General features: G+C 36.7%; 2 protein-coding genes across 2 annotated transcripts; one reads left to right on the top strand and one right to left on the bottom strand.

Moving 5' to 3' along the window:
• The first annotated feature begins 3,391 nt into the window (after nucleotides 1-3,391).
• LOC109163416 (probable terpene synthase 12) lies at nucleotides 3,392-6,100 on the top strand. The gene is made up of 5 exons (XM_019312159.1): nucleotides 3,392-3,540; nucleotides 4,190-4,408; nucleotides 4,523-4,661; nucleotides 4,898-5,146; nucleotides 5,795-6,100. The coding sequence occupies exons 1-5, from the start codon at nucleotides 3,392-3,394 to the stop codon at nucleotides 6,098-6,100; spliced, it is 1,062 nt and encodes a 353-aa protein (XP_019167704.1).
• An 8,717-nt stretch (nucleotides 6,101-14,817) lies between these two features.
• LOC109163415 (uncharacterized mitochondrial protein AtMg00810-like) lies at nucleotides 14,818-15,947 on the bottom strand. The gene is made up of 3 exons (XM_019312158.1): nucleotides 15,557-15,947; nucleotides 15,165-15,456; nucleotides 14,818-14,848 (listed from the first exon to the last, which is right to left on the bottom strand). Exons 1-3 carry the CDS (start codon nucleotides 15,945-15,947, stop codon nucleotides 14,818-14,820), a joined length of 714 nt encoding a protein of 237 aa, XP_019167703.1.
• Nucleotides 15,948-19,372: the final 3,425 nt, after the last annotated feature.

The following is a 19,372-nucleotide window of genomic DNA, read 5'->3' as shown; positions in this document are numbered from 1 at the left end:
AATAAAAAAAAAATAAAAAATTACAATTGGATCCATAAACTAACCGATTTCAGGCAATTAGTACAATTTATAGTTTGATACCCTATTTGATCCTTATTCCAAAATTATTTGTGCTCCTATATATATCACTATCACGGGTGATACCTTATTTGGTTATTTTTATATTATGGCAGACATCTTTAGACATCATATTTGTGAAGATGGTGAATTCATTCAGACCATACGAAATGATACAAAGGGGATTTTAAGTTTGTATGAAGCCTCGTTTCTCACCTTCGAGGGAGAAAGCATTCTTCAAATGGCCAAGCCCTTTCTCATAAAATGCCTCAAGAATCTCATGGCAAATGAAGATTATTCCACCCTTTCTGAAGAGGTAAAAATGTAATTAGTAAAAAAAAAAAATTATAACACCCTTTGCAGTTTGCATGATGACGAGGTTAAACCAATATGCACGGGATAAATCATGCCTTGTGACTCTAGTCAACAAATTAAACGACCACAAAAAGATAAAGTAGCTAGCGTAGGTTACCCATAGTCAATATCTCAAACCATGAAGGTCAATAAATTATTCTCAGCGAGAGTCAAACTTACAACATTAAGCCAAAAATTACCAGGATAAAACAAACTTAAAAGCATGAATAAGCTTGATCCATTTGATTATTATGTTTTCAAATTTTTATATTTATCATATTTGCTTTTATTTTTATATAATAACATCATATCTTAAGGGGAAAAAAAAAAATAGCCAAATAACAAATGCAACTCTTTAACAGGTAAATCATGCCCTTGAACTACCACAGCATTATAGACCTCCAAGATTGGAAGCCAGGTGGTACATTGAGGCATGTAGAAAAACAAGGGGTTATAATAATGAAATTTTACTTGAGCTGGCTACGTTAGATTTCAACATGGTACAATCTTTATATCAAAGGGAACTCTAAGAAGTGTCATCAAGGTACAAAATAGTTTTGTCAATCAATCAAATGTATATATACTGTGTAGAGTTAATTACCAAAATGGTCCCTTGACTATAGCGAAATTACCAATTTGGTCCTTGACTATTTTTTTTAACCAATTAAGTCCCTCAACTTTAAAATTTTTAACCAATTTGATCCTCCGTTCGTTTGACCATTAGTCAACCGTTAACTTGAGACCAAATTGGTAATTTTGCTATAGTCAAGGGACCATTTTGGTAATTAACTTTAGGGTGGGCAATTCGGTTTAGTTTTCTCGAATCAAACCGTACCAAATTAGTTAGATTCAGTAATATACCGAACAACCAAACGGTAATAGATTCTTGTACATCGAACGGCTCGGTAAAAACTCGAACCGAACTGAATTGTTCGGTAAAAACTGAATCGAACCAAATATCGTTTGAACTTTGGATTGCTATTTTGTTATATATTAGACTTTGGATATGGACTATGTAAACATCATAACACATAATATAGAACTTTTGATAACAAACCATAAAAAAATGAAATAAAACATTTACGAGAGATACCCGTGAGAATATGAGCTGAACGGCAGAGCAAGCAACAAGTGACTTGGATTTTTTTTAATTAATTAATTATTTATTTATTTATTATTATTATTATATTTAAAAAAAAAAATCAAACAGTATTTGATTCTGTTCAATTTTTAACCGAACAATTCGGATATGATCGGATGGGGTTTTTTATCGAACCGTTCGGTATACAAGAATCCAATATCGTTCGGTTGTTCGGTATATTACTTTGGTTCGGTTCAGTACGGTTCAGTTCAAGAAAACTGAACCGAATTGCTCACCCTAAAGTTAATTACCAAAATGATCCCTTAACTATAGCAAAATTACCAATTTGGTCCCAAGTTAACAGTTGACTAACGGTCAAACTAACGGAGGACCAAATTGGTTAAAATTTTTAAAGTTAAGGAACTTAATTGGTTAAAAAAATAGTCAAGGACCAAATTGGTAATTTCGCTATAGTCGAGTGACCATTTTGGTAATTAACTCTACTATGTACTATATGTTTCTAGGGCATCCACAATAGTAGCTTTTCACAGTTTTTGAAGAAGAAAAAAGTCAAAAACCAATGCTATATAGTTTTGAGACTAAAGGGGAGGTTGGTTTTTAGGTGGTTTTTTATACTGCAAATTTGAGCTTCTTTTTTTCTAGGGCCCAACTGAAAAGAGAAAAAGAGAAAAGGAAGATGTGATCCACGTGTGTGGCGCAATATTCGCGCCCAACGCGCCTAAATATATGCTTTTTATTTTTATTTTTAAATTCTTGTCAGATTCCTCTTTTTTTTTTTTTTTTTTTTTTTCATTTTTCATTTTCTTCTCTTTTTTCCTCCATCCCCTCTCTTTTAGTTGGCATCTCAAAACATATAATGTTAAAGTGACGATATTTAAATATAATAATTAAAATAGATCAAACTAACAACATTAATCTAACTCATTTAGAGTTTTTAACCCTTGGTGGAATTTACCTTTTGTTCATAGAAGTGATGTCAAAGGCATCAACTCATGTTTAGTGTGTTATGATTTGGAAAAGTTTGAGTCAACTAAGAATATGGTTCTTCAAAAATGAGAAAGTTAATCCAAAGAGTTTTTTTTTCCAAAATGGTCCCTCGACTATAGCTCATTCTTAATTTTGCATTGCGACATTCAATTTCACTTAATGTGGCCCCTTGACTTTTTAAAATTCACCCAAAATGGTCCTCCGTTAGGTTTGCGTCAATTCCACGTTAAATGTGAGGATATTTCAGTCGTTTCACATCCAAATAACAATTTCAAAGAAAAATTTCAGTCAACCAACGTGATCTCTATCCTTCCGGATATTTCCTCCGAGTTGGTTTTGAGCAACGTTGTGTCAGCGGCAGCACCACAAAAGCGGAGGTCGATGGTGGTCGGTAGAACTCAACATCGCTGTCGTGGGAGTTGAAGTAAGAGAGAGGGAGAGCAACGCCACGGTCGCCGGAACTGGTGTTTCTGGCCTTCCTTCTCTCATAAATCTGTTGTTTTTAGTGCGGCTCTCGAGAAGGTCCAAACGAGTTAGAAATAATTCCCTATGTTCGACGAGGTCTAAGTTGCCGGGGCCGATGTTCGACGCGCTTGTGCATTACGCCACGGTTAATAACACGATGGTGGCTTCTCTCGGCCGCGAAAGTGAGCACCGTGGCCGCGACGCTCCGCCCAGCTAACGCCCTTCCAGGCGTCTCAGCTACGGAGCTTCCCGGCGTGATCTCTGTCCTTCTGGATAAAGTCTGGCAGCTCCACACCACTCACACGCCTTAGTTTGATGTTCATCTTTCTTCCCCAATCTGCTGACTTCTTTGTCTCTCTCGTCGACCAAGCGCCCTCCTCTCTTCGTATCTCCCTTCCTCTCACACTCTCCTCTCTGAACCTTCCGATGACGGTGTCGGACGGTGATTTCAAGAGCTCCGGCAAAGACGTGCAGCAAAGAAGCGATGGCAGTGTGCAGAAGCAGCCTGTTCTTTATTCCCTTTCTCTCGGTCAACAACAGTTCTCCCGACGAGTAGCAGATCGACAGCAGCCACGGTGAAGCAAGGAAGTAGCTTCTTGCAGCGTGACAGCTTCGCAGCATCCCCTGCTTTCCAACGAGTTGCTCTTCCCTTCCGGCAGAACAGAGCACTCCGGTGAAGTAGCGGGTGGACCTCTCTCTCCGACGTGGTAAATTTCATGTTCAAACTCGCAAAAATAGAGTCTGAACAGAGTACGTCGGCGTATGTGAAGTGTAGGTGATGTGGACATCCAAACAACAGTTGTAATAGGTGCAAGGAGGTGAATAGACGAAAATACCCCCAATCTTAATGGCTAGTTGACGCAAAACCTAATGGAGGACCAATTTTGGGTAGTTTTTAAAAGTCAAGGGATCACATTAGGTGCAATTGAAAGTCGAAATGCGAAATTGAAAATGAGTGATAGTCAAGGGACCATTTTTGAAAAAAAAACTCTAATCCAAATTACGGATGACTATATAACCCAAGTATTATTATTATTGTTGTTGTTGTTGTTGTTGTTGTTGTTGTTGTTATTATTCTCATTCCTTGTATGTACTGTAAACTCATGAACCAAACACACTCGTTATGTTTTCATGGTAACACTAAACAAGAATTTAATCGATGAGAGAAATACCAAACAACATTTTAAGCTTATTCATGGCAACATTGCATTAATTCTTATTTAGGTGGTGGAACGAAATAAGGTTAGCAAGCAAATTAAGCTTTATCAGAGATAGATTGGTGGAATGCTATTTTTTTGCGGCTGGAATTACACCCCAACCTCAACTCACCAAAGCTCGCATAGGTCTAACAAAAGTGTCTATACTAGTATCAATAATTGATGATATTTACGATGTTTATGGATCTCCAGATGAGCTCCACTTATTTACAAACGTGGTTAAAAGGTAATATTATTAATCTTTATTTATTTTAATCTTTTTCACAATCTCATTGATTGAGATAATTTTTTATTTTTACTTTTGAATACTACTGACTCTTAATAAATCATTTCATTTCAGGTGGGATCTTAATGGGGTTAAACAACTTCAAAATTATATGAAACTATGTTTTCTTGCTCTCTACAACACTATAAATGAGTTGGGATATTATAACATTAAAGAACAAGGAGTAAATCCAATATCTCTACTTGCAGAAAAGGTAAACCTAATCAATTCAAATTGGTTAAAATTCAATTCCGTTGAGATATGATATTAATTTGTTGTGTATGTCTCATATAGTATTGGAAAATGACATATGTATGTTGGGCATAGTAGAACGTAGTGATTGATCTCTTCTTCATTTTTCAATTTCAGTTCTTATATCTTGATTCCCTTTTTTTCAACACCATCAAAGAATGGACACTTATTATTGTCAAGGTCGATTTTCTATTTTAGTGGGCAGATATGTGTGAAGCATTCTTGGTGGAAGCAACTTGGAATTACAAAAAGGTTACACCACCTCTCAAGGTTTATCTTGAGAATGCATGGGTTTCTATCTCGGGTGTTGTCATCCTTTCACATGCCTACTTCTTGGTCACTCAAAATATCACCAATGGTGAACTTGGTGGCTTGCAAAATAACCATGATCTTCTAAGATGGTCATCCATGATTTTTCGCTTATGCAATGATTTGGGAACTTCTAAGGTTAATACTTATCTCAATTCAATTGTCATGTTTGCATTTCATGGTTTAGTCTATTCTAACATTTTAGTGCAATTCATATTTTATTTTATAGAATAGAATTCCATATTGGGGTTGAATATATTAGGCCCGGATAGAACAAGGGATATACGGTCTGGCTTGATTATTTAGGCATGCATAGCATGTTTAGTAAAATGGTTACGCCTAATCTTATTCTAAGATTTATTTGACTAAATAGACCCATGTCTATATGTTTAGTGGTGCATTCTTGTGTTGCGTGTGGTGCATGGTAAGACTCTTTGTGTAATTGTGCCTCAGTCGGTTGAAAAAGTAGTTATGAACAGATTCTACATTGTAACAAAGTTAATAGTACAGGTCAGGCATATTGTAATCTCAAGCTTGGACCTTAGGTTCACATAATAGTCTCAAACCTAGTTCCCTAAGCTCGGGCTCAACCCGACCTACTTTTCAACCCTAATTCCATAGAATTATCTATAACAATTTCCAACACCCTCATGGTATTAGTTATATATTAATCATTGCTCAATAGTAACTACTCTAATTATTCATAGTATCAAAATTAACATTATGTCTCTATGTTAGTGAAATGACAACTTATTAACGTAGTTATTCGTAAATGTTTGTAAACAGACTGAGTTGATGAGGGGTGAAACTGCGAATTCAATATTATGTCGAATGCAGGAAAGTGGACATTCAGAGAACAATTCTCGTAATTATGTAAAAGGTTTGCTCGATGAAGCATGGAGGAATCTGTTAAATGAAAAGGATTTAGCAGGAAAAAATTCAGAGTTTGAGAGACTATTTATTGAAGCAACGATTAACCTGGCTCGCATTTCTCAATTCTCTTATTGGTATGGAGATGTACATGGAGTTCCAGATAACAGATCTAAAAATCTAGTCTTGTCCTTCATTATTGAACCGTTAGCCTTTGAGTAAGCAAGAATGAAGACATTTCTAGCTTTCGTCGAGAGATGGTGTATGTCCACATGTTATATATAAGGTTCCATATCCATTAAAAATAGGGGCTCTCTCTAATAGTTGAATTTGGAACTTTATTGTTTTTGTTTGGGGATGCAATCAAAATATAATGGAGTAACTGCAAAGACAAAGACAATAATAGAGAGACAAAATCATAGGGAGAGAAATTTTTTTTAATATTTTAAATTTTACTATAATGATAGAGATTTCTATTTATAATGGTAAAAAACATAAGACATCAAAAGATGAAGCCTAGAAGATCTATAAAATCTTTATAACTGAGGTAATTGAGATCAAATCCATTTGGACTTCAAGCTATTGTATTTTATAACAAAAACAAAAATGTAGTTAAATTTTTTTTATCCCAATATAATGCATAAAAATTAAACAAAGAAAGAATACAATTCAAAAGGTAATTTAAAAGTGCCATTTTTTGTTCATATATTTTTTTATTATTATTATAAGGAAGGGGGATACCTTATTTTTCGTTCATATTTAAAAATAAAATTGCTCACCAAAATTTCAATGTCAATTCCTTCAAAAAAAATTATTTTCAATTACAATTAAGAACAATCTATAAATTAAAAAAAAATTATCAAGTATATAAAACAATAAATTATATCTAAAATATTTTTAAAAAAATTGGGTGCCCTAAAAAATGAGGGCCCTGAGCGGTTGTCCTGGCCAGACATGGCCAGGACCTACCCTGTCAATATAGTTATATCATGGAACAAGTGCATGTAAGATGTAGCATTAGTGCATCTGACATTGTTGATGGAACAAGGAGGGTAAATGTAGTATCCAAATGCTTCAGATTGTTTGCATCCCCTACTACTAGGAATCCAACAAAATGAGTATTTAAGAGAAGCTTGAACTTGGGGGTACACCGCCACCAAATCCTACAACATCGCGACCAAATCAAGGTCTTCCTCCTGTACCCCTGAAGATAGGCCAGTAATCAACAGGAGCTCCACCCTTCTCACCTCCAAATTCATTGGGTGGGCCTCGTGGACCTTAATACAAGATTATATAGGAGATGCTCATGCATAGGTAATTGAAAGTTGAATTTTTTTTTATTTAAATCAATAATTCAAAGTATATGAATGCAAGATAATATAGGTGAGATTGATTATAATTGTCACTAAAATAAATGTTTGAACTTTGCAATAACGTTAATCTAAATACTTAGTTTAAAAACGATAGTCTAAAGAAATACTACTTTTTGTTTATATTTCTCTAAGTCTTCTTAATTCTCTTTTGGGTGTCATTGTCTTCATCTTCAGTATTTGTGTCCTCTTCTTTTTTTATTGGTAGTGTTTCATGTGCAATTGGTTACTAGTGGTAGCATGGAGTGCACGCCATGTAATGAGATTATGGTGTAGGAAGTTGTAGATTTTCCTTGTTGTGTATATAACTTGAATCTTAGATATACTATAAACTCTTTATCCTGCAATCGTATGTTGATATTTGAGAGTAGCTGTTTTTTCCCATACATGTTTCATGTGCGTTGAGATGTGTGTCTTAGATTTCATGTGAAAGTATTTATCGAACAAAATATTAATATTTATTATATTTGTAGAAGGTTCATGAGTAATACCTCTTGTTCTCGTTCCATAACTTGTTACTTGATAGTAACAACAATGACTCTGCTGGTAGTTCGAATACTAAGTGTTTTTGTTGTTAATGTTGATATTGATTTTGCCTTTAATCCATACAAGTTGAGTCTAGAAAAAAATGAATTCTAAATTTATATTAAGTTCTAATATATTTAAAGGATGCACAATAAGTATCTTACATACAAGATCAATGAATGCTGCAACGGTGACTATTTTTTAAATATCTTCATTTTCTGGATTTGTCTCACTAGTACAAAAAACATCAAAAAAAATCAAAGAATATGCATCCAAAGTTTAAACTTTGGACGCGTAATGTGAGAGGCGGTGGCGTTTTTGTAATTAAAATGTCACTATATATAATTAATTTTTTTATTTATTTTAAAATATAAAACAATGTACATCCAAAGTTTAGGAACCTTGGACGCATATTGTTGTAGTTTCTACATCTTTTCGATGCATTAAGTGCGTCACGATGTTTTATTGCTGTACATTGACATTTTTAATAATGGGTTCTAAATATAGCTACGTAAGTCGTAAGATAATGATCTAATTACCATTTACATATTATTATCAGCATAAAAGCATAATTTTTTTTTAATAAAGGCATTATAGACATCTAATTCTAAATTAAAGAAATGCATATGCATTATTTTGGATTGTAGCTACTAATTTATTTAATTTAGAGTTAATCAACGATTTGGTCCCTGAAAATAATTATTTTTAGTCGATTTAGTCCCTCCGGCCGTCGATTTGGTTCTTGAAAACAATTATTTTTAGTCGATTTAGTCCCTCCGGCCATCGACGGAAGACAACCTGAGGGACTAAATCGACTAAAAATAATTGTTTTCGGGGACCAAATCGATGAATAAGCAATTGAGGGGCTACATTGACAGTTCGCAAATAATTGAGGGACCAAATTGTTCATTACCTCTTTAATTTAATAAGAGTAATAGAGTGTGGTACTTACTTTTCATCCACAACAATGAATTCATTGATTTTTTTATTTCCATTCGTTGTTGAGACAAATTATTTTGAAAATTTGTCAATAACAATTGCTACAATTGCTATCAAGATTATAATAAATAATTCGAAATATATTATTACAATAGATATTATTATAATGATATACTAAAATTAACTTAAAAATTTCTTTACAAGTTTCCATTATTGATAAAATTTTGAGAATGATGTGTAACGTATTCAATTAGAACCAGTGAAATTTCAACATTGTCCATTCTTTGGACAATGGTCCTACCGTTTAGCGTCTATGTGTAGTTTTATTTCTTATCAACAACTTTATAATTAGATCGTGCATGTCTGACAATGATGTAACAACAATTATTTTGTCAAATAAAAAATAATAGCACAATATTTGTAAAGTAATGTATAACTGTAACATTATAGAAATACAGATAAAATATATTAATACTATAATGACCTAAATTATTTCCAATAATGAAAAAGCATAATTGAAATTTTGAGTCTTATTCTAAATAATCAAAAGAAGATTAATTAAACGAAAAAAAATTTTAAAAAAAAAAAAAAACTTAACCTAAATTTATTTTTAATTAAAATGCATAAAATGATTTTCAAGATTCCTTATTTATAATACTTGATGCTCAACTTTGAATGCTATGTATTTAGTTGAGCTAATTATTAAACCAAAGTTTATGTTAATTTTTATATTTTTAATACATTCTTACATATTCGTAGTATATGTTTAACAAATATGTCAACTCTGGTTGGTATGGGGTTCAGACCTAATAGACATTTCCTATAGAAATTAATGAGTAAATTAAGAATAATAAATAGTTAACAAAATATTCCGTTACTGGAGTTTATACTAATGGAATGTAGGGTTATTTGAGGAAAGAAAATAATATAATAGAGGGTAAAAAAGAAAAATCATTAAAAAAAATACTAAAATCAAATTAATCTGAACCATTCATTCATTTTTTTTTAAGGAATAAAAGCTTCATTAAAACAAATGTTGAATACAATTAAGGAAATGAAAGCAAACAAGTAAGAGAACCAGTTTGAGAACGAGTCGCTCGGGTTAATGCATGAGCAAACTTATTCACCGATCTTGACACAAATTGAAAGGACACTGCTTCAAAGTGTCTTTGATAATCTCGGCACTCCTAAATCACACATCCTGTATACGAAAGGTCTGGAGAGTTACCATATATTTAAGAGCCGACAAACTGTTTGGAAATCTGAAAAAATAGCCACCTTAGTGAATCCCCGATCTTTAACCCAAGATAGAGCTTCCTTTACAGCCAGGGCTTCAGCTAGGTGAGGGTCATTTAAACATCGTAGATGCTCATTTTTCGCAGCAACATAATCACCATTCTCATTCTGCACAAAAATACCATTCAGATTCATAATCACCATTCTCATTCTGCACAAAAATACCATTCATTAATCTGAATCATTCATTTCCAATGAGATTATCTATAACCATTTCCAACAACCAACACCCTCATGGTATTAGTTATATATTAATGATTGCTCAATAGTAACTACTAATAATTATTCATAGAGTTTATTACCGAAATGGTCCCTCGACTATTGCGAAATTACCAATTTGGTCCCTGACAATTTTTCTTACCCAATTAAGTCCTCTGACTTTGAAAATGTTAACCATTTTGGTCCTTTGTTAAAATTCCATCCATAAACTGTTAAATTAAAGGACAAAAAAGTAATTTCATATATTTTATTTATTAAAGCTTTTCTTCTTCCTGTTTATCCGCTCCTTTACTATTCTGGGAATCCACAGCAATGGTCATAGCACAGATGCGACACACTTCCCTTGACTCAAACCTCCAACACCCGCACAGGCAGATAGAACATTCACAAGGGTAAAATCATCAGGCTTCATATCTGATCTCTGCATATCCTTGAAAAGCAATATCACTTCACTAAAGCATACCCACTTAAAATCACATTCCAAGACACAACATTTTTCACCACCATCTTATCAAAAACACTCCTTGCTTCGTCAATCAACCCACATTTCACATACCCAGAAAGCATAAAATTCCAAGACTCAACTTATTGCTGCTCCCTCCTCGTCGCGTCCTGCTGCTCGGAAGGAGAACCAGGTGCCATGGCTGATGATGGGAACGGAACCAGTTGGAGACGAGGGCAAACAGACGCGACCTCCCTCCTCTGTTTCCGGCGAAGCAGCGGCAGTGCGGTGGTGACTACTTTCTCGGCGAGCAGAGCAAGCGGTGGGGGATGGTGACTCTCCCTCTTGTTCGACAACACAGTTTCTCCCAGCGAAGAAAGGCAGCGAGCAGCAGGGACGACCTTTGTTTCGGCGTAAGCAATTCCCTGGCAGTGCGTGGTGGTCGGCAGTGACGTCTTAGCTCCGGCAAGGCTTGGAGGATTAGGTGAGATTATGTTGTTGTTGATGATTAAGTTTGATGTTGTTTATTGGTGATGTTTGGGTGTGATTAATGGTGATTATGAGTTAATAAGATATGGTGATGCTATACAGATGATTATGGATTGATGATGATTTAATGATATGATAATGAAGCTATGACCATTGCTTGCGGATTCCCAAAAGAATAAAAGGAGAAGAAAAGTTTTAATAAATAAAATTTATGAAATTACTTTTTTGTCCTTAAATTTAACAGCTTATGGATGAAATTTTAACAGAGGACCAAAATGGTTAACATTTTTAAAGTCAGAGGACTTAATTAGGTAAGAAAAATTATCGAGGACCAAATTGGTAATTTCACAATAGTCGGAGGACCATTTCGGTAATAAACTCTTATTCATAGTATCAAAATTAACATTATGTCTCTATGTTAGTGAAATGACAACTTATTAACGTAGTTATTCGTAAATGTTTGTAAACAGGCTGAGTTGGTGAGGGGTGAAACTGCGAATTCAATATTATGTCGAATGCAGGAAAGTGGACATTCAGAGAACAATTCTCATAATTTTGTACAAGGTTTACTCGATGAAGTATGGAGGAATCTGTTAAATGTAAAGGGTTTAGCAGAAAAAAAATTTAAGATTTGAGAGACTATTTATTGAAGCAACGATTGACCTGGCTCGCATTTCTCAATTCTCTTATCAGTATGGAGATGGACATGGAGTTCCAGATAACAGATCTAAAAATCTAGTCTTGTCCTTCATTATTGAACCGTTAGCCTTTGAGTAAGCAAGAATGAAGACATTTCTAGCTTTCGTCGAGAGATGGTGTATGTCTACATGTTGTATATAAGGTTCCATATCCATTAAAAACAGGGCTCTTTCTAATAGTTGAATTTGGAACTTTATTGTTTTTGTTTGGAGATGCAATCAAAATATAATGGAGTAACTGCAAAGACAAAGACAATAATAGAGAGACAAAAACATAGGGAGGGAGATTTTTTTTAATATTTTAAATTTCACTATAATGATAGAGATTTCTATTTATAAAGGTAAAAAACATAAGACATCAAAAGATGAAGATAGAAGATCTATAAAATCTATATAACAGAGGTAATTGAGATCAAATCCATTTGGACTTAAGTTATTGTATTTTATAACAAAAATAAAAATGTAATTAAATTTTTTTGTCCCAATATAATGCATAAGAATTAAACAAAGAATGAATACAATTCAAAAGTTAATTTAAAAGTGTCATTTTTCGCTCATATTTAAATACAAAATTATTCACCAAAATTTCAATGTCAATTCCTTCTAAAATTTTATTTTCAATTACAATTAAGAACAATCTATGAATTCAAAAAAAAAAAAAAAATTATTACCCAGTATAAAAAATAATATATTATATCTAAAATATTTTTTAAAAAATTGGGTGCCCCAAAAATTGGGGGCCCTGTGCAGTTGCTCTAGCCAAACATTGCCAGGACCTACCCTGTCAATAGTTGGGTTTTTGACTGAAATAGGAATGGGACTAGGGTGATTGACAAGAATGGGAATGAAAATTTTTTTAGACAAAAAGGAGAAAACCGAGTTTGGGAAACGCGGTTGGGTTGAAAACTGCATTTCCCAAACTCGGTTTTATTTAATGCCAAAGTCAACTACAGCTGCATTTGGAAAATGCGGCTGTAGTATAATATACCACAACCGCATTTCCCAAATGCGGTTGTAGTATAAAGCAAATCCGCATTTGGGAAATGCGTTTCTCGTATTATACGCGAAACGCATTTCCCAAATACGGATTTGCTACTGACGGATCGCGTCAATCGGTATATGACTGACGTGACCGGTCACTGATTGATGTGACCGGTCACTTTAGAAAGAGTTTTTTCTAGTATGATATTTATTTTTCTTTTGATCACTTTAAAAAAAGATCAGAGACTGAACAAAAATAGTGGATCTTGCATTAAAAATAAATATGACCGACGTGACCGGCACATCAAGCAGTGACCGGTCACATCAAGCAGGCTATACATATACAGGGGGCTATACAATGCTCTAGTTCATAATAGTACATGGACATTGGTCCGGGCTGAACCACACATGAATGTTGTCGGTTGTAAGTGGGTGTTCAGAACCAAGCGGACTGCAGACGGCTCGGTAGAGCGTTACAAAGCCCGATTAGTTGTCAAAGGGTTCAATCAGGTGGCCGGTGAAGATTTTTTCGACACTTTCAGTCAGGTAGTCAAACCGACTACATTTCCTCTCTTGCTCTCTCTGGCCGTGACGAAACACTGGACTCTACGCCAGCTAGACGTCCACAATGCGTTCCTTAACGGGCATCTAGCAGAGACTGTTTATATGAAACAACCACCAGGATATGAAGATCCCGCTCATCCTGATCATGTGTGTCACCTGCAACGGTCATTATACGGGCTTAAACAGGCACCACGGGCCTGGTTTAAACGATTACATGATTTATTATTGACTGCAGGTTTCTTGGCATCCAATACTGATGTCTCCCTCTTCCATTACTCCGCTGGCACTTCACGTGTATACTTATTAGTATACGTCGACGATATCATTATGATGGGAGATGATCCGGCTCTAGTCTCTACTTTACTTGACCGACTGGCTGCAACCTTCAAGATACGTGATCTCGGTAACCCCACCTTTTTTCTTGTGATTGAGACCCTCAAGACTGATACAGGGATCATGTTGACCCAACGGCGTTACATGAAGGACATCCTAACTCGCGCCGGCATGACTGATTGCAAGCCGTTGACCACCCCAGCTGCTGTCAGTCAACCTGTGTCACCGTCTGAAGAACTCTTTGATAACCCCACGCAATACAGGCGCATTGTTGGAGCGCTACAGTACCTGACTATTACACGGCCGGACCTATCTTATGCGGTTAATCGACTGTGCCAGTTCATGCACTCTCCCACGGTGGATCACTGGGCTCTATTAAAGCAGGTAGTGCGATACATTAAGGGCACACTGGACTACGGGTTACGAATCAGTGTCTCCGCGTCTTCTGCTATACATGCTTTTTCAGACTCAGATCGGGCCGGTTGCCCACAAGACCGGAAAAGTACGAGTGGCTATGCTGTTTTCATCGGTACAAATCTTATTTCATGGTTATCCAGGAAGCAGCGGACAGTGGCACGATCCTCTACAGAGGCTGAATACAAGGCTCTCGCTGATGTCTCCGCCGAGGTCACATGGGTTGTCTCTCTTCTACGGGAACTTGGTCTGCACTCTAGTGAACCGTCTACTCTCTGGTGTGACAACCTGGGTGCTACTTATTTGTGTGCCAATCTTGTTTTTCATGCAAGGACTAAACACTTCGAGATCGATTTCCACTTTGTTCGGGATAAGGTTGCTTCCGGGGATCTAGTGGTCAATTTTGTGTCTACGAAGGACCAGCTGGCAGATATCTTCACCAAACCACTTCCCGGCCCGCGGTTCGCTCTTCTACGTGACAAGCTCAATGTGGTTGTTCATCCACCTTGTGCTTGAGGGGGTGTGTTAACCATATTATAAGTTATTATTATTATTGTATTTGACTAGTCTTGTAATAAGATTATTTAGTTATAGTCTTCCTGTTAGATAGGATAGTATTACGTTAGTTGTTATCTGCTTTATATTGTAACTCCTATCCTATTGGATGAATTAATCAGAAACTGTTATCTCATCATTATAACTAAAGTAAAAACAAATAAACCACTAACTAAAGCTGATGAATGTGCAATATTTTGTTGTGTATTGATCAAAGAGTTACAAGGCTATACATATACAGGGAGCAGAGCTTGAAGATAGGAAACAAACCATAAGACTCTAACTGTACCCTATGGACTCTAACTAGCTAATACACCCCCTCAAGCTGACGAGGGACAAGGAACCACGCCCAGCTTGACCCGAAGATCACGGAATCGAGTAAACGGCAGGGCCTTGGTAAAGACATCCGCTAGTTGATCACGCGTTGAGACGAAATTTACTTTCAGAGCGTCAGCGGATACCTTTTCAAGCACGAAATGGTAGTCCACTTCAACATGCTTGGTTCATGCATGGAAGGCCGGATTGTAGCACAAGTAGGTTGCTCCAAGATTGTCACACCAAAGAACTGGGATTGTTGGAGGGTGTAATCCGAGTTCTCGAAGAAGAGACTGCGCCCAAGTGACTTCAGTAGCAACTTCAGCAAGTACTTTGTATTCGGCCTCTGTGGAAGATCGAGCAACAGTTCGTTGCTTAAAGGAGACCCAAGATATGAGATTGGGTCCGAGAAAAACTGCATACCCAGTCGTGGACTTCCTGTCAACCGAGCATCCGGCCTAGTCTGAATCGAAAAACGCATGGATGATCTGTGAAGACGACGGAGTAGCCGGAGGCCAGAGCCCCAAGTGCAGCGTACCTTTCACGTACCGCAACACTCGTTTGAGAGCGGCCCAATGGTCCTGCGTGGGACTGTGCATGAACTGGCAAAAATTGTTGACTGCAAATGAAAGATCGGGACAAGTAATCATAAAGTACATTAGAGAGCCGATAATTTGGCGGAATAGCGTCAAGTCGTCTAGTGTGACTGCAGCAGTAGTGTCGCTTGACGTAGTTAGGGACATCGGGGTGGCCAATGGTTTGCAAGATTCCATCCCTGCTTTGCGAAGGAGTTCTATCATGTAGCGCTGTTGAGACAGAACTACCCAGTCGCCATCATAAACAGCTTCAATCCCTAAGAAAAAACGCGGCCTGCCCAAGTCACGAATTTTAAAAGTAGTGGATAGTTGTGCTAGTACATCAGTGACCATAGTCGAATCATTTCCAAACAATAATATGTCGTCCACATAAACTAAAATATAGGCACGGATTTGTCCCTTATTAAAAATGAATAACGAGATGTCCATTTTTTATGCATGAAACCCAATTTGCAGCAAAAAATCGTGTAGCCGTGTGAACCACGCCCTAGGGGCTTGCTTTAAGCCGTACAATGACCGTTATAACTTACAGACGTGTTTGAGGTGGTTTGGGTCGGCATATCCCGGAGGTTGCCGCATGTATATATCTTCGGTAAGGTGGCCATTTAAAAATGCGTTGTGCATGTCCAACTGTCGCATTACCCATGTGACACCCCGAAAATTATTCTAATTCCTGAATTAACTCCTATAATTATTTTTCTGAGGGAATTATTCTTTCATTAAAGCCCAATTTCCTAGTCTTATAAATATATATATATATATATATATATATATATATATATATATATATATATATATCTTTCTAAGACTTAGTATTTTGGACCTAATCTAGTATTATTTATATCTTATAGTCCTTTTAATTCCAAAAGCCCACAATAATTCTGTTATATCTATAAAGTCAATATATATGCTATTCATAAAGATGAAGCCCAATTTAATTCTCTTATTCCTTTAAAACTATCTACACTTATGGCCCAAATATACATCTTATAACCTAATGTATATACACTAGCATATATCTACACTTCCTAGCTAGAATGAAAACCTAAATCTCCCCTTACAGTTCCCTTCATTCTCACGCCACTTTTCCCCTCCCTTTCCCCAACACTTGTCTTTCATTTCTTGTTCAAGAATCCAAGACCAATACTTCATCTTTATAACATTCAAAGCTAGGAGATGGTAAGATCTTGACTCCTACACCATTTTCGTTCTCTAATTCCTAACTCTTATGAATCTTCCTCTCTTTTCTATGTTGGGTTTTTGGGGGTTTAAGATGACCAAGTTGATGATGGCTTGATAGAGTGATCTTGGAGAAGCTTTGAGGTGTTTTGCTAGCTAAGAAGGTAACCTGATGTCCATGAAAACCTTTTTAACTCCATATTGTTTATTCTTGATACTCTTGATGAATGTGAGCATAATCTTGTGTTTATGCTTGTGTTTAGAGCTTGTATGATAGGTGTATACTTGTGTTGTTGTGCCATTTCTTCTATTTCAAGTCATATTTGTTGTTGGTATGAGTTTTGTTGAGTTTGGAGTTGAATTGCATATTCTGGCCATTTTTCCCGAGATCACTGCTTTGCTACAGGTTTTTGACCTAGCGGGGGTTTCCGGGGGGTACTGGCACACCCGCAAGGCCAGGAGAGGGCTTTCAACCGGTGTTGGAGGACCTGCGAAGCCACCTGTTTGTTCCCACGGGGGTGTTTGGCAAATCCCTCTGAACCCGCCCAAACCACCCTCTAGTACGGTGTTGTTTCGCTTCTTAAATTGTTTTGTTGCCTCCCGCGTATTCTTGAGTATTTGTTGCAACCAGTCGTTGAGCACCAATGGTTGATCGCATTCACATGACATGTGTCCGCACATAGGTCTCACTCGACGTCGCCTACCTGTTGTTGTGGAAGACATCGTTGGTTGAAACGAAGAGGTGGTAACACCTACTGTGGACGATGACGTCTAAACGACTTGCTGAGTAGGGGCACCATGGGTCACCGACGGTTGTGATGCAGAAGGGACGACCGACGATCCAAGGGACGTCGAGGGTTGGTGAAGCCGTGCCCTGGCCCAAGGCGTTGAGGTGGTCCTGGTGGAGTGTGTCTCAGAATACCCATTTGTCAAATTGGCAAATGGAAAAACATCCTCGTTGAAGCGAACATGCCTTGCTATATACACACGGCCGGAGGTTCTGTCGAGGTACCTGTAACCAACAGAGGAATCCGGGTATCCCAAAAAAACACACAACACAGAGCGATAGTCCATTTTGTGAGTATTATAGGGTTGGAGACACGGGAAACACTCACAGCCAAATACACGTAGCATTTTATAGTCAAGAAATTTATGAAATAGAAGAGTGTATGGACTGACATTTTGAGAAACTGATGACGGCATGCGATTAATTAAATGTACTACAGACTCAAAGGCATAGGCCTAATATTTCTGAGGGACCTAACCTTGGCCAACAACGTTAGCCCAGTTTCAACGACATTGCGGTGCATACGCTCCACACGCTCATTATGTTCGTGCATGTGGGGACAGGACTGTCTATGCAATATTCCTGCGGCGGTGAGGACCGTGTGAAATCTACGATATTCACCGCCCATATTGGACTGGATACACTTAATTCGACAACCGAATAATTTTTCAACAGTTGTACGAAAAATATTAAATATGGAGTATATATCTGTTTTTAGTTTCATCGGATAAAACCACATAAATCTAGAAAATCGTCAACAAACAGTACAAAATATTTGTGACCATCAACTGATGAAACCGGAGCTAGGCCCCATATGTGTGTGTGTGTGTGTGTGTGTGTGTGTGATGCAGAAGGGACGACCGGCGATGCAAACTGACTGACTAGAGCGTTCAACCCGTGAAAGCGGGAAGCGCGCCGACTTGTCCATTTGACAAGCAGTATAGAGATTATTTAACGAACGATACAACCCTTTTACATGACAACTAGATAAAACCTGGCACAGGACCCGAACATGTAGGTGGCCCAGGCGATTATGCCAAGTTTGCAGGTGGCCCAGGCGATTATGCAGGGTTCCGTTTCTTTTCACTAAATAAAACGACATCGTTTTGAAGCTCGGTGCATAATCGATTATGCACCGCGGTGCACGAAATAATTTGTTTTTATTTAGACTATCGCTTTTAATCAAATATTTAAACTATCGATTTTACAAAGTTGCAAACATTTATTTTAGTGACAATTATAATGAATTTTCTATTTTATCTTGCATTCATATACTTTGAGTTACATATTTAAATAAACAAATTCGACATTCAATTACCTATATATAAACTTCTCATATATAATCTTACATTGATATACTTTTAAATATTTATTTAATATAAACATTGGGTATTAATTCAATCGCACAATGTGCGTATAAAACTAGAGTGTAAGGTTCCCGTGCGATTGATTAATGTGCGTGAGGTTTGTACTCAATGTGCGTGAATATTGTGTTTAATGTGCCTGAGATTTGTACTTAATGTGCGTGGGTGTGTAATGTTAATGTGCGTGAGTTTTGTACTTACGGTGTGTGAGTCTTGTGCCTAAGATGCGTGAGTTGTGTGCTTAATGTGCGTGAGTGTGTTCTTCATCCACTGCTGTATTTTCTTCTTGTTTTTTGTTTTGAAGTGGTGGAGGAATGGATTTTGTCTTGTTTTTAACATAAAATCAGAACAGTCATATGTGCGTTTACATATACCCATCCATTCACACACAATCAGAAAAGCTTCACCCACCTTCTCTTTCTGTTCTG

The sequence above is a fragment of the Ipomoea nil genome, unplaced genomic scaffold, assembly GCF_001879475.1.
Source record: "Ipomoea nil cultivar Tokyo-kokei standard unplaced genomic scaffold, Asagao_1.1 scaffold3025, whole genome shotgun sequence".
Lineage (NCBI taxonomy): Eukaryota > Viridiplantae > Streptophyta > Magnoliopsida > Solanales > Convolvulaceae > Ipomoea > Ipomoea nil.
Note: the sequence above shows the minus strand (reverse complement) of the source record. Positions and strands in the feature narration are given on the sequence as shown.

Excerpts from the sequence above, each read along its gene's own strand:
- LOC109163416 (XM_019312159.1), top strand. The coding sequence starts at position 3,392 with ATGACGGTGTCGGACGGTGATTTCAAGAGCTCCGGCAAAGACGTGCAG. Across the intron at positions 3,541-4,189 it reads GCAGATCGACAGCAGCCACG|GTGGTGGAACGAAATAAGGT; the intron begins GTGAAGCAAGGA and ends ATTCTTATTTAG. Across the intron at positions 4,662-4,897 it reads TATCTCTACTTGCAGAAAAG|TGGGCAGATATGTGTGAAGC; the intron begins GTAAACCTAATC and ends TTTCTATTTTAG.
- LOC109163415 (XM_019312158.1), bottom strand. The coding sequence starts at position 15,947 with ATGGTCACTGATGTACTAGCACAACTATCCACTACTTTTAAAATTCGT. Across the intron at positions 15,457-15,556 it reads AGTGTTGCGGTACGTGAAAG|GAAGTCCACGACTGGGTATG; the intron begins GTACGCTGCACT and ends CTCGGTTGACAG. Across the intron at positions 14,849-15,164 it reads ACCATTTCGTGCTTGAAAAG|TTATAATGATGAGATAACAG; the intron begins GTATCCGCTGAC and ends TTTTTACTTTAG.